General features: G+C 40.3%; 2 protein-coding genes and 1 long non-coding RNA gene across 6 annotated transcripts; 1 reads left to right on the forward strand and 2 right to left on the reverse strand.

The window, feature by feature from the left end:
- Positions 1–9,390: 9,390 nt before the first annotated feature.
- LOC120293482 lies at positions 9,391–10,059 on the reverse strand. Its single transcript, XM_039312845.1, has 2 exons — positions 9,928–10,059; positions 9,391–9,780 (listed from the first exon to the last, which is right to left on the reverse strand). Exons 1-2 carry the CDS (start codon positions 10,057–10,059, stop codon positions 9,391–9,393), a joined length of 522 nt encoding a protein of 173 aa, XP_039168779.1.
- A 3,871-nt stretch (positions 10,060–13,930) lies between these two features.
- LOC104441357 lies at positions 13,931–16,613 on the reverse strand. Of its 4 annotated transcripts, none has more exons than XR_005550960.1 (4): positions 16,365–16,613; positions 14,756–15,772; positions 14,481–14,589; positions 13,931–14,249 (listed from the first exon to the last, which is right to left on the reverse strand). It is a non-coding gene; the product is annotated as an uncharacterized LOC104441357 (long non-coding RNA). The 4 variants fall into 4 exon arrangements; XR_724903.3 differs by having other exon boundaries at positions 14,756–14,888; positions 16,365–16,605; XR_005550961.1 differs by lacking the exon at positions 16,365–16,613 and having other exon boundaries at positions 14,756–14,888; positions 15,600–16,358.
- A 305-nt stretch (positions 16,614–16,918) lies between these two features.
- Positions 16,919–21,178, forward strand: LOC104441356 (pentatricopeptide repeat-containing protein At1g02150). The gene is made up of 2 exons (XM_010054486.3): positions 16,919–17,459; positions 19,461–21,178. Exons 1-2 carry the CDS (start codon positions 17,094–17,096, stop codon positions 20,679–20,681), a joined length of 1,587 nt encoding a protein of 528 aa, XP_010052788.1. The 5' UTR covers positions 16,919–17,093; the 3' UTR covers positions 20,682–21,178.
- The last annotated feature ends 3,397 nt before the right edge of the window (positions 21,179–24,575 follow it).

Raw genomic sequence — 24,575 nt, forward strand, 5'->3', positions numbered from 1 at the left:
TGGATCGGTTCAACTATGGCTCGAGATTTCCTCAATTTGAACAACTCCAATCGGTGTAGAAACGTTTCATAGTCACTTGAGGAAGGTTTGACAAGGAGAAATGATCGCCGATGAAGATGGATTGTTGCCGGTAGTGGTTAACTGATGGCGATCTAGTCGCCGGAAGAGGAAATCGACCAGACCAAAAGAGAATGAGAGGAATGAGTCTTTTGGCACCAAAATAGAGAGAGGAGAGCGAAAGAGATCTAGAGAGAGAAGATTAATTTCATGCAAATGAACACCCCCTCCAGAATGAAGGGAAAATTGGACTTATATAGTGTCCCAAGTTATGTAATTTCATATGTCGGTTCAATCCAATGGTCGAAATTTCGATCCAACGATTAAAATTTGATTTCGAAGGTTGGATTATGATCTTGAGGTGTCGGGTAATCTATCCAATGGGTTTGATTTGCCAAAAACCCTAGCCAAAATTGAGAATTGCGTCAAAATATTTAATTAGGGGTTAATTTGCAATTTGATGAGATTCAAGAGTCAATCCGTAAAATTTCAAGAAATTGAAGGTGCATAAGTGAAATTGACATCTAAAGGATCTCGGAACTGGATGCCGAAGATCAGGAACCAGCTGACAAGGGGCTAAACAAGCCATCCTCGTTAGCAGTCGGTCAGACTGGTCAAATCGGTTTGGTTCGGTTTGGCCGTTTTAGACCAATTCTTGACTGGTTTGGTCCGGTTTTGGCCATTTTGCTCATTTATGACCCCTGCGAGTTCAAAATTTATGCAATTTGGTCCCTAAGGACCAATATTGAAAAGGAAATTTATCCTATTTAAGAAGAAATTGGCTGATTAAGATTCAATTAAGCTAATCAAACCTTCTTCATGTGATCTAGAGTCCTTTATTGACATAATTGAATAATTATCATGAAAAACAATGAGTCAAAATTATGGGTGCTTTGAATTGGGCTTAAAGGGCTAAAATGGTCAAATTTGCAATTTTATGGGCAAAATTACAAATTAACTAAAATTGAATTCAATTAATGTCACAATTGCCCTATCTAATGAACTACCTATGTGTTAGATTAGTTATTGTGTCCGAATTGGCCTTGAATTGAAGCGCTTGAGCTTATGTTAAAAATAGATTTAGGCTTAATATCCAAATTAAACCTAGACTTATGAAATTAAACCATAACCATGAATAGGTTAATTTGAATTTTGACAATTGAAGTTTAATTGCTTCACTTTCTTATGGTCGGGAGGATGAAATCCTTCAAATTAATAAGTTCTTGTGTGAATTTCTCAAAATCGATTTCAAATTTGGACTCATCTTAAGGAAATGAGTGAGAAATAATCGTCCGTTCACATATTATGAAGGATCGATTTTGGTCCATTAATTAGGGCTCAAAACGGCAATTCACATTTTGACCTGGCAATTCGCAAAATTAAATACACAAGTGAATTTGAAATAGTCCCTAAACCGAATATCGAAGATGGAACTACACCTAATTATGACTAAAATAAAAGCAATTTTATTTTTTGGTCGATTTAAATCCTAAAATAGAAAAATTCAGAAAACAAGGTTCTTAATCGAATTTTGTGAAATTTTCAACATAAGAATCAAATTGACATTAAAAGAAATGTTTTTGTGCATTTTTATTTTTTCCAATTTTTTTTTTGTGACTTCACTTTTTCCAAGAATAGCCAGTCCAGGGAACCAAGCCCTCATGAATCGCAAAAAAGGCCTTATACCAAAGACGAGATTGCACAACTTCAACGCACATCGCTGCCCATTAAAGGTATGGACTCACTCAATCCATTGAGAAAGCCCACTAAAATCAGACTCTAAGAACAAATGCATGGGAGGAAAATCCTTGATCAAGCCCAGATTAGAGGAAGACAAAGAGTTCAGGTCAGTTAAAGTTTGACCAAAAGTCAACTATTTAGTTGATGTTTCCTAAAATATTGATTTTTTGGTCGAATCTTTGAATTTTTGAGAAATTAATTTGACAAATGTGAGATTAAGGCTATATGGCATCTTTTTGGATAAAAAACCAAAATTTGACCCAATGTTGACTTTTGGTTAAAGAGTTGACCAAAAAAATCAACTCGAAAGTCAATAGTTTGACTTTTCAGGTTTTCTTGAAAATGAACTATAAATTGCTTAAAAATAATAATGCAAAAGAAAGAAATGAAAAACGTCACTTTTTGGTTGAAAAATAGGACTCTGTCGCGATCAGAAACTCAAATCTCGATTTGTTTACCTTTTAATAACACATCGACTAAAAATCAGGTCTTAACAATTACAAAATTTGGTGTGAAGTAGGGGAAGCCTTAATTATCTTTTGCGATAACCAAAGTGCAATCCAGTTGATCAAGAACACGATGTATCACGAGAGAACAAAACATATCAACATATGGTATCAATTTGTATGTGATGAGGTTGCTAAGGGTATGGTTATGATGAAAAAAGTATCTACAATGGATAATCCAATAGATATGTTGGCCAAATTAGTTCCTTTGATCAAGTTCAAACATTGCTTGGACTTGATTTGCATTTTCGTCATTTGAGTTACTTAGGTTGAGTTGATTGGCGTTTTCACATTTGAGTTGCTTAGGTGGAGTTGGTGGCGGTTCATCCCTTATTTTCTACACTAAGTACGCTCGTGTAGGCTTAGTGGTGTGCATTATTGATTTTGTTGTTTTAGGGGGTGGCCTTGTGTGGTCGCTTTTCATGGTGAAGGAGTGAGGTCTCATGGTGTTTGGCATAATGCACTTTTGGAGATTTGAAGCTAAGATGGAGATTTATTGAGTCTTGACTTTCAAATTAGAATATAATAGTATTTTAGACTATGCTCCTTTATTTTAGAAATTTTTTAAGGGAGACTGTAAAAGGAATGCATGTAATAACACATCTCCAACCCTAACCTCTATATTATTTCCTATTTTGTTTTTTCTTATCTTCTTGTTAGATATTTGGATCTTTGTGGCTCACTGTGGCATCCTAAAATTTCATAACGATCTCTAAATGCACTACAACCCATGAATAGGTGATGGAAGTGCCATTGGACTATATTATAGTCATTAGACCAAGGGATTACAATTAAACAAGGCTGAGCATTGAATGGACTATTGCTTTGTTTGAAATGTATCATATGCTCTTGAGAGCGAGATTGTACTATAAGATGGGTTGATAAGAAATTTTTGGCTGTGTACTCTACGAACCGAACTATCCTTGTGTATTGTTGTAATATTTAGGGCCGTGCAAATCTTGGTGATTATGTAATTATAAGTGGAGATTAAACTAAGATGTTAGGAGTAGATGTGGGCTGATTTCTTAAGGCACAAAAACCGCCCAAACTGGCCCACGTTTCCTCTTGGATCGGTCGACCAAGGCCCGGCCGAATGAGGCCCTATCAATTGCATGGAATCGACAAGTGGCAGGGGGACTCCATGAGGTGTCGGCACCCCTTGCTTCACCGGAGATCTACCATGCAAAACCTCATGATTACTAGCCAATCATGAGAATAAAAGAAAAAGAGGAGGGGGCGGAGTGAACGAGGGAATGATCGAGAAAGAGAGAGTAATCGAGACAAAAGGGAGAGAGTGAGACCGAGAGAGCTCGAGCGGGCGAGCAAGTGAGAGAGGAGGGGAAGAAGGAGACCAGCCCTGCCGTGCGTGCGCCTGCTGCCGCCGTCGACACCGCCTAGCTTCACTGTCGATCGAGCCGCGCCCGAAGTCCTCAAGTCACTGTTTGCTTCCTGTGGTTGTGTTGGACTTAAGGCAAGTGAAGTCCATTGATCTATACGATGTTTGTTGTGGTTGTGTGTGAAGTGTAATAGATTTTGAATGTGCTGGATGTTGGAATTTTCGAAAGTATAGGAGCAGTTCCTTAGGACTAGTAAACTGTTTCATGGAAAAACAGCTTGACCTTTGGCAACTCTGTGAATTTTCTGTAATTATCTAGCCAAAATTTGACTTCATGTCCTCGATGAAAGCTGTAGATGACATTTTAAGGAATAAAATACTAAAATTTGGGAAGAAACAGACAAGTGTTGGTTGGTGAAACGATTTTTCTTTGAAAGTGTTAGATCTGGAAACTGTTACCGAGGGTTAGGGAGAGTTATACTGATTATAGCTCTTGATATATCATAAATCTGACTTCGAGTTCTACATGAAACTTTGACCTTTAGGTTTTTTCTATAACATATCAAAATATCAGAATTTTCTGAGTTTATTTAGGGGTTATACCGAATTTGTTATTAAAACTGTGCAATAGTGATGTTTGAAGTTTTATGGCTGTGATGCATGGACCATAGCGACTCGTCAAAAGAAGTTTTCTTGACATGGTGTTCTTCATAAAATATTTTTCTCTAGATCTTGTTTATAACATGTCAAATTCTTAGAATTTATTAAGATCATTTACTAATTTTTCCAGAATTTCAATTAGAGGAGTGCATTTTGTTTTGTCCGAAAACTGTTTCATTTCAAGACCAATTGAATTGCTCTATGAGATGTGATGTCTAGGGTTGTTAATCATACAGTGTATGCGGTGACATTTAGCATATCATATGACATCAAAAATGAAATTGATGAGGCTTTGTAAACTCATTGAAACTTATGATTGTATTGCATCAAAATAATATTTTCAAAGTGAGACATATATGTATACATTGTGATGTTGATGATACCGTCGGACTGCTAAGTCGACGATGCCTCGGGAGTGTCGGGATGCCCGGAGGTGTGTGCTAGAGGTCTCGCGATGCCAGGTTGGGTGCGAGAGCATCGCGAGACCTAGGAGGGATGCAAAGATTGGTCCCTGAGAAAAATGAGATCCTTTTGAATATCAAAATGGGAAATGAATCATGCGCATGTGTGTGCATATGGCATGGTGCATGAATTGTCTATGAATTTAAGTTGGCACTTGGCATTGGAAATGTGGTCATTAAGGCATTGAATGGATCTTATAGAGATATATGCACGATTGCATGGATGATATGTGCATTTCACATGAAATCTTGGTTGTCTTGCTTGTTGCATTGTGTAGTTTGATGGATCTTTTACTGCTGAGTGGTTGTACTCACCCCTTTTGGGGACTAACATTTCAGACTAGGAGTTATGTCTCTGTCACCAGTCACCCCCAGAACTTTCAATAGCATACCGACCGACGTTGAGTTGAGTGTTCGGAGCATCATCACCCCGGGATACGTGGGTTAGTTTTTGTTCGTGTATAGGTTCTGGTTTTGTATGACGTTGGATCACCCGCCGGCCCTATCATTCAGGAGTTTTTGTCCGTGCATGTCCACCACGACGGAGTTATGCTAGGGATGTTGCTACTGCCACCAGCTGACGGACCAGGTTGGGTGTGACTAAGCGCGATGGAGGGAGGATGAAGCTTCTTTTTGGACTGCCGACACTGAATGATGGACCGATGTACATGACTGCTGTGGAGTCGGGTACTTTTGGTTGTAGCCGAGCTTAGTAAAACCTTGGCCTTTTGATGTACTAACTCATGATGTCCATCAAGTTATGTAAATAATAGTGTTCGGCTCTAACTTATATAAAATGTGTAGTTGGTGTGAATTGCATTATCTTGTTGAGCATGGGGTAGGGAAATTTAGATTATGCTTCTGCTATATGAATTGTGCTGGGACCGATTTAAATGATACAAACCCCTAGGATTTATGAACCCACTATAATTCAATGGTGTCAGAGTGACATGTTATTAGGAGAAGTGAAAGGTAAGCGAACTGTGGCGACACTAACGGATCGAGGGCCGTTTCGGGGGTGCCAAACTCACCAAGTGGTTTCAAAGCTTTTTGGATTTTTTTGTGCTCTTTGTTGAAGATAGTGAAACCTCTCTCTCCCGTGATTTTTCCCGTTTTAAATTTTCCACGTAAATCTTATGTCTCGTGTGATTTTGATTTTCTTTCATCCTTTGCTACTTATTAGATTGGTGCATCTTTGATTGGCGTTTTTCTGCGACATATGTCCCACCATCAAGATTCAAGACTAAGCAACCAAAGGTTGGATATGATTAGCTGAAATAGAGAGAGTATGGTCGGAAATTTTTTAACATGCTGAGATTCTCACCAACTCTCCAGTCCACCAAACAAAATAGGAAAAAGACCGAAACCTATAAAGCAAAAAATTGTCCAAAACAACGAGATTCAACGTAATGCCCAAATGAAGGTTATATTAAAGACATATGACATAAGTATTCTCTTAAATTTCAAAGAAAACAACAAGCAAGTACTACATTTAGCTGCTGACACCATAGATAATTCACAGACAAGCCTCTCTGACCTCGTCCACAAAGGCCCTGAGGTTCATGTCCGAAGAATTCACCTTCCTTCACAGCCTCCTTGCCAAATCTCTTAATTTCTGGGCATTCCTTCTCCCCTCATCTCCCTCCTCTCCATCTCCCATCGCCAACTCCAAGCACCTCCTTATGTCGCCGCCTTCCACCAGGCTGCCTTGCTCTCTGGTGTCACCTTCACTTCAGTCCTTCATACGTCTGCGACAAGCTTCGCATTTGTCAGCTGATCACTCCACTGCGGAAATGTCAATACTGGCAACCCAAAGACCAAGCTCTCCGACGTCGATTAAATTTCGGCACATTTTGCGTTTGTACAGTCCTGTTAAAATCAAAGCCATTGGTTCCTTTATCTATGATATTTCCTATCTAGAATTCGTACAAAACTCTAGTTTCTTTAAATTAAATAATCCTAAAAACAACACTCCGCGAAAGATATTTCGTTATGAGAAAAATTTCGGTGAAACATTCACAATGTTTTAAATGGAAACGGAGCTGCACAATCAACAAACTTACAACATTTGAGTCATTTTACAGCCTAGAGAAGGGGACTTTGTAGTATGATCTGTTCCCATCTCGTTTCTCATGGTTTAACAATATGCCGCCTGTATGTACTTCATTATATAGAACTTGCGCAATTTATCACCATTGCCTCACAAGGTCCTTCCCTCCCCAGCCCCTCAATGACAAGCACACGGGAACTCCTCGCATGCCATCGTTTACCGTCTGTCGTCGACCTGCCGCTACCATCATCTCTGCTTTCTCTCTATCTCTCCCTTGCTCTTGAAAAGAAATTATATAGAATATTCACATGATCAATGATCACAATAGTGTTAATCTTAACCATTCATTTTCTAATCATCAAGCAAACTCATTTTTGAAGTAACGAGTCTAACATTGGCAAATGAAGAATGATATTATATATAAATATTTAATTTATCTGTCTCAACGAGGACAATTGCACACACTTATTTTTTACCACCTTTCGATTATGAGTCACCCTTGTCAAGATTCCGATCGACTTGTTCTGCAAAAGCTTTCTTCAACACCCAATTTGATCAAATTGGATGGTAAGATCACTGAATATCGAGATTTTTCATTGCAATTGTCCAATCCATATGGGGTTTGAAATACACAATTTCTACAAATCACTTGATGAGATCATGTAAATATGGTTGTGAGCTTTCCAACGCCTTGAGAATCAATTCAATTGGAGTTTCTTGAGGTAGATATCATGATTTTTCCATATCAATCATCTAAATACACAATATATTTGTGGACGCATTGGGTCATATGAAAAATTTATGAAGAGTATTAGGTATCTAATAAGCAATCCACACTTTTAATAGTAGAAGAGAATATTTAAGATTAAATCTCATGGCTGAACCAAGAAAAGGGTCGAACTATTTAGAAAAATATTTTTTACTACATATGACCATGGTTTAGAGTAATAGAGATACACATACAAACTGAATGACCGGCATAAAATAATTAATAGTCCATCTCAAAGAGTTTCTACAAAAACCAGTTATTAGGTATCTCAATATATATATATATATATATATATATATATATATATATATGTATGTATGTATGTATGTATATTAATATGAATTTTTAAGTGAATTCGTAATTTGTTAAGGGTACATAACTGTACATTGTCAAGATTAGTGGAGACTCATCTTTCCAAGGGTCCAGCTAGGCTAACAGTATTGTTACACTGAATTTGTAACGGTGCTTTTATAGCTACAAATTTTTAGAAAAATGATTGCGTGATAATTTTTAATATACTGGAAGAATAACAGTCTATTCTGGACGACAAAAAATCAAATCACAAATAATTATAAATTGTTGTGGGATTCATTTTTTCAAAAAATTGTGACTCACAATAGACTTATTCTCATAATACCCAAAAGACTATTATGCTAACATAGCCCAATTTTATATTATGCTGGTTGGACTTATTTGGGAAACCGGCATACAAAATTTCCAAAATAAATTGAAAAAAAATGGCCATTATGCAGCAAAATCACAAAAGAACCATTTAAAAGAATAATTAAAAAATGGCCATTTTGCTTATAAGGACGATCTTGTCACCCTCGCTGGCACCCGTGGTGATTCGACTGGCTTGCGCCCTCCCAGCAAGCGCGTGAGGGAGGCATGAATGCTTTAGCATATGTCATAAACCCCGACGGACGTCTTGTTAACCATCGAAGTTTGAGATGGGAGAAGATACGACGATCGAGTATTTCATATCTCGTTGCTACCAATATGGATTATTTAGCAACGGAAGCGTCATATATGACGGCCTGAAATAGGAGGAATGGAAAAGAAAAATAGAAAAAAATGACGCCTAGGAAGGACAAAAATTTGTCCTAAACAATAAGCTACGACTCCATGCCCCCGTGAGGGATTACATAAAAGCCGCACAACATAAGTATTCGCTAAGAGTCCCTAAAGAAGACGACAATAAAGCACCACGTTTGCTGCTGACAGCGACACCACAGACAATTCATTCGAGCTCAGGCGCTTCTCTCACCTCGTCCACGAAGGCCCGGAGGTTCTTGTCCGAAGACCCACCTTCCTTCACAGCCTCCCTCGCCAGATCCCTAAATTTCCAGGCATTCCTTCTCATCTCCTCCCTCCTCTCCATCTCCCACCACCAGCTCCAAGCACCTCCTCACCTCGCCGCTCTCCACCACGCCTAGCTTGTTGGGCGTCAACTTCACCCCAGTCCTCCACTCGTCCGTGACGAGCTTTCCATTCGTCTGCTGATCGCTCCACTGCGGGAACGCCACCACGGGCACCATGCAGACCAAGCTCTCCAACGTGGGGTTCCACCCGCAGTGGGGAGACGAAGCATCCCACCGAAGGGTGAGATAAAACTCCACTTGCGAGCACCACGGCACTATCATCCCTAGCTTTTATAGTTCTTCTTTGCAGCTCAATCTATCCTCGTCTCTCTTCTTTTCCGCTTTCTGGGATGACCCACAAGAACGGCCGGCCGACCTCTATGAGCACCCGCGCCATTTCCTCCTTCCGCAGCTTCGTTAACACGGAGATGCTACCAAACGATAGGTAGATCACCGATGTCTTTTCCCAATCACCTCGAACTTATCAATAGCCCGTGTGGCGTCCAATTCCAGCTCATCGAAGGTGTTTGCCAGAATCCTAAGTCCCAAATTTAAAATATTGCTTGACATTTTCGGGACATAATAAATATTAGTAATAAACTGACATGCATCAATCTTCAAGCGAATCAGAATTGTACCTTTGCCTTCAACAAGAATTTTGGAGTTGTTATTGAAAGAGACTTTCCCTTTAATTTTCTCATCTAACTTGGTAAACATCTCTTTTCTCCCACACATGTGATTGCTTGCACTACTATCCAAATACCACGTATCAGTTTGGCCTCCTTCATCTTCTTTGAATGCCAATAATAGAACTTGATCAGCATCAGTCACCAAGTTTGCCTTTTCATTTGCTCTCATTGTTCCGGCAGTCAGAAGCATAATGGCCAAGTTTATTAAAATGATAACGTCGAATTTTAGATTTATCATACCATTGGTCTATCGAGTTCTTTCCTCTTCCACAAACACCTCTTTGATATTGGTATTTACCGTCACTTTGAGCAACATCTCCTCTACTTCATCCACGACCTCTTCCTTGAAAGTGACCTCGGCCTCGACCACAATCACGATCTTGGTTTGTTGCACGAATTTGCACGTGATCTCTTCTTTGCTCCTTCTCATCTCGGATGGTTAATCGCGTTTGGAGAACTTAACCTTTCTTCATGGGCTTGTAAGGAACCCTATCGATTGTCATGTCATCCAATTCTTTGGATTCTTCAATTGTAACAGCAATGTGGTCATACTTCTTGTCTAAGGACCAAAGCATTTTCTAGACAACACGAACATCTAAAACGTCTTCTCCGTTTCTTTTCATCTGGTTGACAATCGTTAAAACTATTGTGAAATAATCAGCAATCGATTTAGATTCTTTTATATGAATTACCTCAAATTCACCTCTCAAGGTTTGAAAGCGAATCTTTTGAACTTTTTGTACTCCTTGATGTGTATTATGAAGAATCTCCCATGCCTCCTTAGTAGCAGTGGCATTCCACACCTTTTCGAACATGGAATCATCTAAAGCTTGATAGATGATTGCCAAGGCATATTGATCTTTCGAACAAACCTTCTCCAAGGGATTCCTCTGGTTTTGGTTCAAGGTAGCTTCATCCTCTAGCTCATCATAGCTAGTGTTGATAAGTTCCCACACGTCGTAGGCGCCGAGTAGAGCTTTCATTCTAATGGCCCAATTACCATAATTGTCTTTGGTAAGATGAGGGTATTGAAGAGGGAGTTGATTGTTTGTTGACTCCATGATCACAAACCGTAGGCTTTGATGCCAGTTTGATGGAAGTAATTTGAAGATGAAATGCTTACAACTCACACAAGAAGAAGATAGATAGGCCTATAGATTTATTTCACCTTAAAAAACAGTTACAAGAGTCCCCTATTTATAAACTTGTTACATGACATTTGCTCTCCCTAGTAGGAAAAGCTAGCGTTTCGGATAAGATCTAGAAACTAATAAAAAAATCACCATATCTCACCTTATCTCTAAAAACAGTCAATATCTCTAGAAATGGGAATAGACTCATTATAGACAAGGATGAACGGACTCATTAAAGATAATGCTACGATTATAACTCTTTTTCAATATAGGTACTGAACAATTATCTGCACCGATGAATTTGGTTTAATTTCTAACACAAAGCAGGAAAAGTTTACGCGTCACTAATTTCACGTCCTTTGATTGCATACTTGTTCAGTCCAAAAGGTGCAACAGTTGATGGATGCATCGCAGAAGTCTTATGGAAAATGCTCTTGAAGCCTCCCTCCTCCTCTCAAGCGAAACTGAATTGCCAATATAACAACAATAGTGGGTCAAGCCACGAGAATCATTGAGTCTGAATGTTAGCTCGACTCGTGTGACACCATTGACAGTGAATCAAAGCACTACACAGCCGCACACTAGCATTGAAGAAAAAAAATATGCGCGAGAGCAAGAGTGAGAGCGGGGAGGATTGCTCATCTCTTGGGAGTGAACGATGAGGACTTTGATAGGAAGCACAATGCCGGTGAGCTCATGTTCAAGTTCTTGGATAAGATGGTGTACCACGTGGACTCCTTCCTCAACCTCGTGCACGGCAAGGCAAACCTTCTCCTCCTGCTCGATTGCTTCCCAAGCCACAATAGTGCCATGAAATTGAGTGAACGAATGAATGTGTCTATGCGAAAGAGAGGTAGAGAGAAATGAATGAAGGAGGAGGTGAGACACTGAGGGTTTTTGGCCGTAAAAATACCCAAAAAAAAAGGTGAAGCTTCTCTCTGATTTGGTTGGGAGAAAAATCCACAGAGAACAAGCACTGAGAAATGAAGAGCATCCTGGGAAGCAAAGGAATTTCATGAAGAACCCTAGAATTCAATTTAGGATATTTTGTTATGAGGATTTACCCTTTTTTTACCAAGTTACAATTTTTGGATGAAATTGCCCATGCGCTAATCGCCTGAATAAGTCGACCGGCAAAAATTTGGCTCACTGGTGCGTTGGGGTCCTTATATAAAACTAAGTAGATAACTTCAAACCTTTATTTGAAACAAGATTTACTCTAGACTCTTATTTGAGAAAACGTCTCCATCTTAGGCTCTTATTTGAAAATTTCCCTGAATTATATATAGTTGTTATTTCAATTAGAAGGACCTGGGTACAAGGACGGACATTTTTATTTTCACCTTTAATTTGCGTTTAATTGGTTACTTTTTTTTAGTATGCTATTTTCCATATTTAAGGGGAAAATTTGAAAGAATTGGAGCTCATATTGTATTGGGTGTGGGATAGGGCCAGGTCGGACCAATAATGTGTCGCCAAAATTGTATTGTGGGTCAGTTTGGTTTGGGCACATTTTTGGCATAAGCAAACACGATCCAACCCATCTATTTAATATGTCTTGTTTAATGATAGTATACAGGCCGTGTTTGCTCATTCGGACATTTTTGCTAGATTGAATAATGTGGGATAGGGTTTTAAAATCATATCTAATGTTGCCATTCAGATATAAAGTGAATTCAAATAAATATTAACTAAATGATAATTTAATTTGCAGGATTAAAATTAAAAGTAAACCAGGGAAGTCTTGAGTACTATTCATCCTTCTACAATCCACCATTCATGTCAGACACCCCTCTTCTCGTAACTTCAATAACGCCCTCTCCTTTTGTAACCTCCCTTTTGCTGCCCTGGACAAACCTGGTGTGGATTTTGCCCCACTCTACCTTCGACTTCGTAGCCTCAAGACGCCCCTGAGGTCGAGTTCTTTGTCGGTCCTACCATTAGCGCCGTGGATGCCTTCTTTTTCTTCGGCGAATCCATCCCCCTTGACAAGTGCAAATACTGCATTGATTCCTTGCTTATGTGCTCTAACTCGTTCAGCTGCCTCAATAGCTTCGGCCGATACGACATGCAGATCCGGTTCACAAGCAGGCAGCTCCTTCGGTTCGACTCGCTCCATGTGACGTGGTCAAGGAGCTTCGTCGCCTTAGCTGCTGCCTTCATCAGATCATCTTCTTCCAAAAGGAGGCATCGAGTTCTAATTGGGATTACCTCGCGATGATGGACTTGAGTGACATAAGGAAGAGGCAGTTTAATGAGCTCTGGCGCCGCGTTTCCCGACAGCCGAGGGCGGAAAGTAGGTCGTTGCTGTTGGAAGAGTGGTGGCAATTAGAGTATGTCAGGCCATTGCGGTGTAGGTTCCACCTCATGAACGCATTGGCAAAGGCTTTTTTGGGTTGCATTACTTTACGCATCCTATCTAGGTCTATCCCGCTTTCTAGGTATGATTTTTTTATTTTATTTGGACCATATCAAGACTAAATCTAGTCATATTTATTTCATATATTATGTCATTCTAAATACCAAATAGGATAGAATTTATCCTATTCAAGTTCTATCTGGTTCATCAAACGCAGCCTTAATGTGTCCACCTATTTGGAGTAGGGATGTCAATGAGTCGGGTCGGGTCAGATTTTGTTGTTACCTGACCCGACCCGAAACACAAGGGTCACACACCATCTAATGTGTTTCGGGTTGGGTTGCTGGGTCTCCCACTTGTTTTTTTTTTTTTTTTTTTTTTTTTTTTTTTTTTTTTTCTGGGGTTTGAGTTGGGATGGTATTAATACCATTAGGGTCTGTTACCATTATGGTCTTCGAAGTGACAGAAAGCTATGCTCATATTTATAGTTTTTATGTCATGTGCATATGTCAACGCAATAGTTTTGTTTTTCCCTCGTTTTGTTCTAACTTTTCACGAATTGTTGGTTTTTTAATGACTAGGACAACTCCTCTTTTAACTTTTTTTCAAGAGTAAAAAGAGTCTGAATTCAAGATGGAAGATCTTGAATCACATAATGACCGAGAGTACATAGCCGAATCAAGCAAGGAGGATGGCTTGGCAGTTGTATGTTTCTGATGGGCTCTCCAACACAAATAGGCACTGTATGTAGATGGAGTCGTAAGGCCTGATGCATGCTGAGTGCATGTGTTCTTAACACTGCGAAGTACTGAGAGAAGGTGTAAGACCAGTTCTGCATTCAATAGCAGACAATTTTTACATCGCATTTGTGTCCAAACTTGAAATATAGAACAGTTACTCATTTACACGATTTTGATGACGCCAGAGGGTAATAAATCAAACTGGAAAGCCTAATTAATGCACTAATGTCAAACAAGGTGGACAACATCAGGTTGCACGGGCATGGAATGAACTAATTAAGCTCCTCTTCAGGCAGATCGTGAAGATCAGAGAAGCTTTGATATAACATGACAAGAAGTCCAAAAGGCATTTGAGGCAGCCCTGAGAAGTACTGGGTTTTGATAGATCCTGAAAATAATAGACATTGACCACAATTACGTTGGGGAGAGAGAGAGAGAGAGAGAGAGAGAGAGAGTTGCAAAGGTCAAGAGCTGGATAAATCTGCAAGAGTATGGAGGTTAAGAATTGTCTAAAACAACAGCGTAAGATTCAAACATGCTCCAGCATAGAAAATATAGGAAAGTCACATGCTGAAAATAATAAACCAATATTTGAAAGGAGATTAACTAAAAGACACACCCAATGGCTGTTGCCCCCCAGGATGCTACGTTAAAGATGACTTTGCTCCCATCCCATGCCTTCCGGAGCTTTCCTTTCTTCTTTTTCACAGAGAATGTCTTGCTAAGAGCTAATAGGAAATTGAAAGTATGTCAGGACTTTTCTTATCAACCAGTGATGCATAAAATGTTATCCCCTTTCCATGCAATAATTTCAGTTGTGCTTTAGTAAGCAATTCCATTCAAATTACTAGAGTAAAAGGGAAAAAAACCAGTATGATGACTAAGCAGACTCACCTATATTAATACAAGCAAAGTTTCTGAAAAACCAAACGCCAATAAGATTTGGTAACAGCTGAAACTATCAAGTAGTGCCTATAGCCACAAGTAAGACAGAAGAGAGATGATGTATAAAAGCTGATGGAATACCCTGCATCAATTGGAGTTCTTGTCACAATCCATCATAGCGGATAGAAGCATATAAGTATAAAAGCGAAATTCTCAGAGATAGCTTTCTGCTGTTTTTATTTTTTATTTTTGAAGCATCAAAGTTACCACCCAATGTACTTTAAAAAATAACAAGACTACTTAGGTTCTAATTGCTAATAACCTCCACTTAACAAGTTGCCCACCACCACATTAGAAGACAAAATGATCATCGTTATGGAGGTTAAGGTTTCTCTTTCCAAATCTGATATATAGAAACACCGTCCTTATCAACTTACATTTATAGATGCCGACTGCCATATTTGAAGGAGAAAGATACATAATGGAACAAAAAACAAGATAATTGCTCCAATAATAAGAATTTCTGTTAATTCTCATAGTTCACAAGGAAACCCATTTCAGTGGGAACACAAAAGTTCAATTGAAGCAATGAGTGGAAAGACATTCTTACACATGAACCAGAATGTAAAGTTTTTTTTCCAACAAATAACTTATAAAAAGACAGCACAAGAGGTTCAAAGATCAGCCATATTTAACATCTAAATCAGTGGTGAAAGAATATGCGTTTTGTGGGAATGACCATCTTTTCATGGGAAGGTTTTCAGTTTCCGCAACACCATGCAAATTATAAAATTGGAAACTTAAAATGCATATCTGGAAGAACTTGCAAGACTAGTGTGATTAAAAAAATTACAATGAACAATTTGTTTATGATGGATGGAATCCTTTCAAGATACAGAGCAGTGTGTCAACACCAACAGCTGTCCACCAAATCCTATGGCATGATGCAGGAGCTTTCAAAGTTTGATAGATTGAGCATACTATATACGCTGAGGAATTGTTCATATGATGCATCATTGCACGTGCCTAGCAGATGTAAATAGAAAAAGCATTCAGGAGTCATGCCAAAGCATGATAAGCAAGTTCAACTTATTGAAATGTCAAGAAAGCTTGCCCCTCCGTTCTTTCCCCTGAATACACAAAATAGAACACTTATCTATTACCCAGAGACCTAGACAGACAGTGGGTGGAAATTTCACCTCTTTTAACAGCCATTGACCCGAAAACATTCAGCAAGAAAGTACAGCACCAGCTATTTCACCAATGACATTCATGACTCAAAGTAGGTTCAAATGATACGATCACCATCTATCCAAAAAAACAGGAGTCATTAGACATTCACTTCCGCCACAGTCACCGACTACTTCAGCCTTCGAGAGAACAGGATGATGCACGAACGAAACGCTCGGATTAAATTCACTAGCGAAAGTGCAAAGCACACTGCATTTCCACTCCCACCTCCCGAAAATCCACGAAACGAACGGAAAAGACAACGCCACCAGAAAGGCCCAGGATCGCATCGACGCGCGCAGCACCAGATTAGACACGCGCCATACATACCCTGCCGACTTCGGCGAATTTCTAGAGCGTAATCAAGGACTACAGGGGAGAAGCGAACCGTGAAATTCCGCTGGAAGCTGTATCGGAGCTCGGGGTCGAGAGCCGACTCGTCCTCCTCCTCGGCGTCGCCGGCAACGATCGACTGATTCGGCGGCGGCTAGGGTTCCGGCAGTCGTGAGCGAAGGCACAGTCGTGTCGTCGGAGAAGGAAAGCGGAGCCGAGAAAGATGAGAACGTGTTTACCGTTTTAGTGGTTTATGTTTGTTTGCTCGTTTGAATTTAGAGTTACTGTGTTTTGGGTCGAACAATGTTCTCACCCTACCCGACCCTAAACATATATTCTTCACTTGTTTTATATCTATCTCTTAAATAGTACCAAGATCCGAAATAAGTATAATACTTATTTCGTGTTCGGTCGTGTCGGGTTTTTTTGACACCCTTAATTTGGAGTTCATGTTATCTCAAAGAGAAGTTTGAAATATTAAGTTTGGGCCCAAAAGTCTTGGAAAGCATAGAAGAAGAGGGAAATTGAAAACAGAAGGAAAAGAAGCATTCCGGTTCACCATCTGTTTTTCATTTGAGCCGAACCGGGTCAAGGAACTGACACGGCCCCTCCACTCTTTCTTCCTCAAACTAAATTCACGGTCACAGGCTTATCTTCAGCCGCAAGAAGCGCCATTCCCTAAACCCTGACCTCGCTCCCTGCAGAGTCCCCTCTTCATTCACAGCACCCACTTCACCACCTCGCAAGAAAAAACCCGAAGAACGCCCTCTACCCATCAACGAAGATGCTGCTCCAACCTTCTCTCCACAACCGCAACCCTTCCATCTCGCCCTCCCTCTCCTACTCCCGCCCTCTGCAATCGAGGGTCTCCCAAATCATCCTCCGCCAGAGCTCGAGCCCCTTCAAGCCGCCCGCGATATCGTGCTCGGTGTCGCAGGTCCACAGCTACAACACCATGGACTACGAGCGGCGGCCCATGGTGAAGTGGAACGCCGTGTTCAAGAGGATATCGCTCATGGAGAACCCCGAGCTCGGGGCGGCCTCCGTGCTGAACCAGTGCGAGGACGAGGGCAAGAAGCTGACCAAGTGGGAGCTCTGTCGGGTGGTCAAGGAGCTGAGGAAGTACAAGCGGTACAAGCTGGCTCTTGAGGTAAGAGGAGAGACCAGATGGGTCGAGTTGGTTGGTGTTTCATGGTTTGATGAGTGTTCCAATTTTATCGTTGGTTAGAATTCCGTTCTCGAGAATTGCGCTCTTATTTGTAACGTATTGTGCCCTGTTAGGCATAGTGGTGGGTTTACATGTTCCTTCAGGAGTTGGTGCTGCTCTTGCTGAAATTGCGATCCTGTTTTTAAACTTTGGGCCATTGTGAGGTGGTTCGTGTTTCTTTTCATGTTACTGTCAAGAATGAATATTGCTTAAGACAGTGGTGTAAATTTGAATAGATTGACTGAGATCCTCTTGACACGGCCATGGGTTTGGTGGTTCGCAAGATGGGGAATTGGGACTTGGTTGGGGTTCATGGTCATAGACTTGCAAAATGGAACTAGCCAAAGACAAGCAGGCTGACTGCTGATTTCGTTTGGGGAAAGGGTTTCCTGATTGTCGTTCTTTTTCTTGGTTAAGTACTTCTTTGTTTTATGGTTTCGATTGAACAGGACTTTTGGAGCAGTGGCACGTACTTTGGCATCCTTGAGAATATTCTGTGGCTAGTTGATTCTGTTTGTTGGCCAACTTGTGGATGGTTTAATATCTTATGCACCTTGTTGGTCGTTATATAAAGCCTTCTTCAGTCTCCAATTGTTTCAATGACGATTGCAAATAGCTAGAGAGATGGTTACAATAATAATTTATGGTTGTTCACTGAATATTATTCTGCCCTAAAGACTGGTGAGCTACCTTTTCTATGACAGTTTCTTCATTCATGGATGCAAAATTTATTTCTCCATTTTACATTGATTATGCAGAAGTATCACAAATTGAATCTTTTAATAGATTTTGACTTTGTCCAATGTTATTATTTTCAACTGCAAAAGTTTTGCGGTTGCTGGTGTAATGTTGGCAGCTAATGGACTTTCTTTTTGGCCATTAGCAAGTAATATACTTTTTTTTGTTGTTGTTGCAAGTAATAGACTTCAACAGCCTTTTTATTGGAAATAGTGAGGAATCAATTGGAAATGCATAATATGGGATAACTTGTGCAGCTCTTTGTTTATTTGTAATGATGTGCAAGTCCAAGTAAGATGGATTAATTATGTTGCATCAAGGAAGTAATATATATGAATCATTTTTAAAAGTAAGGCGAGCTGAGCACCAGCTGAAATGATTCCCTCATCAGTCAGTAGAATTACTGTGGAGGAGTCCCTGTACTATACAATAGAATAAGAGCTCTTGGATCTTCCTTTGGCTTTGGCAGAAGATGCTCTCTTAGCAGAAATGGTTTATCTATAATATGACAGTTATGGGATTTAGGATGCTGATAACTAACCTTACAGTTATGCTTAAACCGACATTTAATGTCTTTGCCTGTAGTTGTCTGCACTTCATGATCATTTCACATTAAGCATTCATTTCACAAGTATGTAAATATTGCATTACTTTGGTCAAATTTAATTGCACAGAAACCTGTAGGCTTTCCAGTTCCTTGTACAAGTTTTATTCGAGTGTGTTCCTGCCTTAGGATGTTGGTTCTTCATTTTGCAATGTGGACTGTCAAGTGATATTTTTTCCTTCATTTTTTGCACTTTTGCTACCATGCTTGGATGTACATTCCTGTTGGTTTGGCTATGTCTGAAGTATCATCGCATGTTTGTGAATTTTCATGGATTGACTTCTGAGTGCGAATGTCGACATCTCACTATCTGTGATAACCGCTTACTGGTGGAAGCTGAAGGTTTTCGAAATTAATAGTCGATAGGAAAGACAACTCTGACACTCAGTAATGTGCACCATACCCCTTGATAAGGAATATATTTTGTTCATGTCGCTTGTTGCATCCCTACCGTGAATTGTTTCAGTTGGGGTTATAAGTAGTTTCTATATGAAAGTATTCTGGAATCCTGCATTTAGTTGTAAATGACTGTAGCCATCATTTGACATGTCTTTCTTTCACTGGCTTCAATACAAATCATGAGATTCTTATATATTCTTCAGGTGTATGATTGGATGAACAATAGAGGAGAGAGGTTCAGATTATCTGCCAGTGATGCTGCCATTCAATTGGATCTGATCGCCAAAGTGCGCGGCATTTCTAGTGCTGAAGATTTCTTCTTGAAGCTACCGGATGCTTTGAAGGACAGAAGGATATATGGGGCTCTTCTCAATGCGTATGTGCGTGCCAAAATGAAAGAGAAGGCAGAATCCTTGATTGAGAAAATGAGAGAGAAAGGCTATGCCATGCATGCTCTCCCATTTAATGTGATGATGACCCTCTACATGAATCTTAAGGATTATGGAAAAGTTGATGCTCTGGTGTCAGAAATGATAGAGAAGAATATACAACTTGATATGTACTCATACAACATTTGGTTATCATCTCGTGGGGCCCAGGGATCTGTGGAAGGAATGGAGCAAGTTTTCGAACAGATGAAACTCGACAGCATGATCAACCCCAACTGGACAACATTTAGCACGATGGCAACAATGTATATTAAGATGGGACAGCTGGAAAAGGCTGAGGATTGCTTGAAAAAGGTGGAGAGTCGAATCACTGGCCGAGATCGGATTCCTTATCATTATCTCATTAGTCTGTATGGTACTGTTGGTAACAAGGAGGAAACATACAGGGTATGGAATACTTACAAATCAGTTTTTCCCACTATCCCGAACCTTGGATACCATGCCTTGATATCGTCTCTTGTCCGGATTGGCGATATCGAGGGGGCAGAAAAGATGTACGAGGAATGGCTTTCGGTGAGGACATCTTTTGACCCTAGGATAGGAAACCTTCTCATGAACTTCTACGTTAAAGAAGGAAAATTGGACAAAGCTGAGGGCATTCTTGATCAAATGGTTGAATTGGGAGGAAAGCCGAATTCAACTACATGGGAGATTCTCGCAGAAGGTCATACTAAAGAAAGAAGGATTTCTGAGGCTTTTTCTTGCTTTAAGGACGCATTTTTAGCTGATGGGTGGAAAAGTTGGAGGCCTAAGCCGGTGACTCTGTCTTATTTCTTCGACCTTTGTGAGGAAGAAGGTAATTTGGAAACCAAAGAGGCTTTAGTAGGGTTGTTGAGGCAGTCAGGATTTCTTGAAGATAAAACTTATTCGTCATCTGTTGGCTTATCTAATGGAGCTCTGAAAGATGAAGCTGGATCCCAGGATGAGGGTGATGGATCTGAGGAGCTGCTCAACCAACTGCAGAGTAGCATCTGATGTACTTGGGGTCTGCTATTTTAACTCTGTCATCTACTTGGAGTTGATAGTGAAAATTACTATGCGTAGGGCATGGAAATCCAAGTTCTGAAGCCCTCGACTCGAGCATTGTAGATATTGAGACAGAATAATCAGACGTTCTGTTTGCAGTCCCGGAATGTGAAGCTTGATATGCTTCTTGCTGTGAAGATGACCTTATGTAAGCGGGAGTTACTCATGAGACTGATCCAGCTTCTTTATCTTATTTATTTCATAACTCTCCACCATTGTTAATCGACATCTGTTAAAAGCAATTTTGACATCATGAAGCTTTCGGATTCTGATGCAATTCTGCTCTACATTACTGGGAGAAACACTTGAGTCATTCTTCTGTCATGTCTCGGGAAGTTATGTCGTCAGTCCCATTTCTTCCATGAGTTGCTTGCTCATGGCCTTCTTAGGCTATAACAGTCGACTGGTTTATGCGCAAAGAAGTAAAATTTGCTGTTACTCTTTCATTTTGAGGACTACATGAGCGTACGTACACAGACATGTATGTGGAGAAACTCGTTTTCTGCATGTTTTGTTCTTGATTCTGCTCTTGCTGAACGATTGGGCCATCAATTTGAATAACCCACTTGGCCACCTCATTGTATTGGTAGAGTTCTAACATGAAAAGTTCTTTCACTTGGCCACCCTCTCTGCACTCTGACTTCCCCTTAGAGTGAATTTGATCATGCAAAATTTGGCAGATCATCATCGTTCATAATTACCTCTTTGGGTAACCCTTGCGGGTTCTTGACCCTAGTGCCGCTTCCTGTCTTTTCGCCTGTAGAAATCGGGTGGTGTTTCCTCCGTTCCAGGACTCTGATTGATAGGTTTAAATACTAATATCATCCATAGGGAAATTTAACTAAATGCGAAAATGGGTGATTTCGGTGTTTGTAGTTTAACTAACTTGGAAAGCTGTTCGAGGAAACTGATATGACCCTTGCACAATGGCAATCAATCTTTTCATTTTGACTACACTTTCAGATCCGTAAGCTCTAATCTTTCTCAACATTCAATCTCACTCCACCAAGTACTGCCGACAGTTCAAAATTTGTCTCTATGGTCTACGTTTTAAAATTGTTCTCTACAGCGAATGTCCTAACTCCCGTTTCCATTTTAGGAATCTGCACTACGTTTGTGGAGCTTCCGTGGCCCATTAAGAAAGGGGGTTCAGTCCTTGGAACTAGAGGTGGCAAAACCTAACCTGGCATGTCTGAAGACTGGCCTGATCCAATCCGGAATGAAAGAAATCTAACAAGTGCTCAACTTGACCCATATAAAAAACCTAAATAGCCCGAATCATTCAGCCACGTGAATTGATCCAATCTGAAACCGAAGGAAACTGAATCCTAAATGAGCCCCTAACATACCAAAATTCTAAGTAGTCCAAATCCAATAACACCTGAATCTCGCAATTCAATCACTCTAAGGCAAGATATGGTATATGCAAAATTAGTTTAGAAGTATTTACCTACTGTTTCAAATATAAATATGTATGATAATCGACCGAAACAACTGAAAGCAAAAGCAAAACCAAAGCAAAACCAAAGCAAAAACCAAAATAGACCCGTATCGGTACAGATTTACACAGAATTTGACAGCCTGAAATTAGTTACAGCCGGAAAGCATCCAAATTTGCTTTTGAAAGATACAGAACCTGAAATGAATCAAGGTCGAGACGCCATTCCAACCTAGCTTCTCACTTCTAATTCGAAAAGGAAAAAACACCTAACTTCTAATTGCAATTCCATAAACCAAAATGTCTTGCATCTGAATATGAATTGTTATTGAATTTAACCAAATCAAATTGATCCAATGCACCCGTGTTGAAATTCGGAAACGTCAACTGATCCGGCCTGCATTTGAAAATTAGACTACTCAGAAAGGGAAAGCAAAATGTTCTGAACCCACCCGACGTGCGCCCGAGATTTTGTAAATCAAGAGGAACCAAACCTGCTAATGTCCCGAAATCAGAAGTAACCAAACTGAAACCGACCCGATTCGCATGCTTGCCACCTCTGCTTAGAACTGCAGAACCGGGGTTATGAGTAATTCAAATATCTCATCCTTATTCAAAATAAATCACGTCTTATTAAAACTGATGCCCAGATATCCTGGTACTTGTTCTCTTGCGATCGCATTGGCGCGCACCTAGAACACAAATATTGCTGGCACTTAAACCAAGGTGATTATTAATTAACTGGAAGTTCCCTATTGACAATGGATAAATTATTCTCTAAGCTTTAATAGCATACTTGCGGTAAATATAGATGACGGACCCTTATGATGCCCGACACAAAAGCAGTGAGAGTAATGTAGTGGAGCTTGACCCTCTCGTCGGGCATGACGGCGAACAATGCCAGTCTGTACTCTGCTGCGATCTCCAGTTGGAAAGGGAATTGGTAGGCAAGCAAGATGATCAGAAGGACGGAGGTGGCGAGTGCGAATGTGTTGAAGACCAAGACGATGTGAAAGGGCACGAAGTCGTTGGAGTAGATAGCCCTGCGTTGTGCCCCTGGTTGTCTTGCCACACCCCCACCCGGTGGGTTGAGCCCAGCCCGGAAGGTGACCGCAGTGATCAGGGTGGCAAGGACCAAGAGCATGTTGCTGATGTCGGTCCCGGCTGGGTCTTGTCAGATGTAGTTGAACGGGCTCCTTCTATGGTTGATGCTGTCTTCCGAGGGGCTAGCCATTTGCATTGAAGTATATTGAGCTAGAGCAAGAGCCATTACAATGCCGAGTCCATGAAAGCTTCTATTTAGGCAACAACGTCCGGCATGAGGCAACGCCCAAGTGTAATAAAGGCGTCTCATTTTAGCAATTACAGGTTTCTTGCAACTAGTAAATTTCTTTTCTTGTGGTAGACAACTAGTAAATTTCTTTTCTATTCCTCCCAAGACGTGTTCAGCTAATTAACCACACTCGGACTGGCCCCACGAGAGATTAGCAACGTCCAATCATATCGAGTCGATTCAAAGTCTTGCATTTCTCACTTTCTTCACACTCTGCAGCTCACCAAAATGGATATCAAACTATAGGATTGTTGATGGATAAGAGTTGGAAAAAATGGAGGATATTCGCAGAAGAAAACGTTGGGAAAGCGAAGTGACTGAGAGGTGCCTTGGTTTGACCTAAAGAATATCTGTCGGCACAAGGGAAAAAAAAAAAGCAACGCAAGAAAGCAAACATATGAATCCGATGTTCAAGGGGTCGGATCCTCCCATTTCATCTAATCTAATAACATGAGCATGAACACAAGTTTTCTTTTGTCTTTCGCAGTATTGTAAACATAATTTTCTTTTTCGTGGGCTAAAAAACATCAACGAGCAGTAAATACGACATGCACCTCTAGAATCAAATATATGGGATTTAGAACATCAAATTCATAGCCGTGGCCAACGTCGGATTGTGTTTGAGTTACTGTTTACATTGTCGATGTTATGTGATTAGGTGATGGATGTCTTCGTCTCCTTCACTGCCTGCCAGTTTCGTGGCTCTAGAGCGGGCTTCAGTTCTCTTCCTTCTCTCTCTATATATATACACTTCGAGCTTAACAACGAAAGCATATGTACATATGGGTTTTTCGTTTGACATATCTATTGAGGTTATCCTACATTGGTTATGAAAGAGGCTGGTGGTCAGTTTATAAGTGTGAGCAAAAACCTCACCTCTCGAGCTAATTTTTGGAATAAGAGAGGTCCAAGACAAAGCCTAGGTTTGCCAACAAGTCTAGACCCAAGAGTCACACGGGAGACTTAAGAGTTGTGGCGGCCCCAACTCAAGGCTCAATGTGTGAGGAGGAGATTATTGAGGTTGTCCTACATTGATTGAGGAACAGTTAGGTGGTCGGTTTATAAGGGTGAG

This window comes from Eucalyptus grandis, chromosome 5 (genome assembly GCF_016545825.1).
Source record: "Eucalyptus grandis isolate ANBG69807.140 chromosome 5, ASM1654582v1, whole genome shotgun sequence".
Classification (NCBI taxonomy): domain Eukaryota; kingdom Viridiplantae; phylum Streptophyta; class Magnoliopsida; order Myrtales; family Myrtaceae; genus Eucalyptus; species Eucalyptus grandis.

What these genes read in the sequence shown, in the direction of transcription:
- LOC120293482 (XM_039312845.1), bottom strand. Translation starts at nt 10,059, where the DNA reads ATGAGAAGGAGCAAAGAAGAGATCACGTGCAAATTCGTGCAACAAACC. An exon ending in AGATGTTGCTCAAAGTGACG is followed by an intron (nt 9,781 to 9,927) that starts GTAAATACCAAT and finishes GCAAATGAAAAG; the next exon opens with GCAAACTTGGTGACTGATGC.
- LOC104441356 (XM_010054486.3), top strand. Translation starts at nt 17,094, where the DNA reads ATGCTGCTCCAACCTTCTCTCCACAACCGCAACCCTTCCATCTCGCCC. An exon ending in GGTACAAGCTGGCTCTTGAG is followed by an intron (nt 17,460 to 19,460) that starts GTAAGAGGAGAG and finishes TATATTCTTCAG; the next exon opens with GTGTATGATTGGATGAACAA.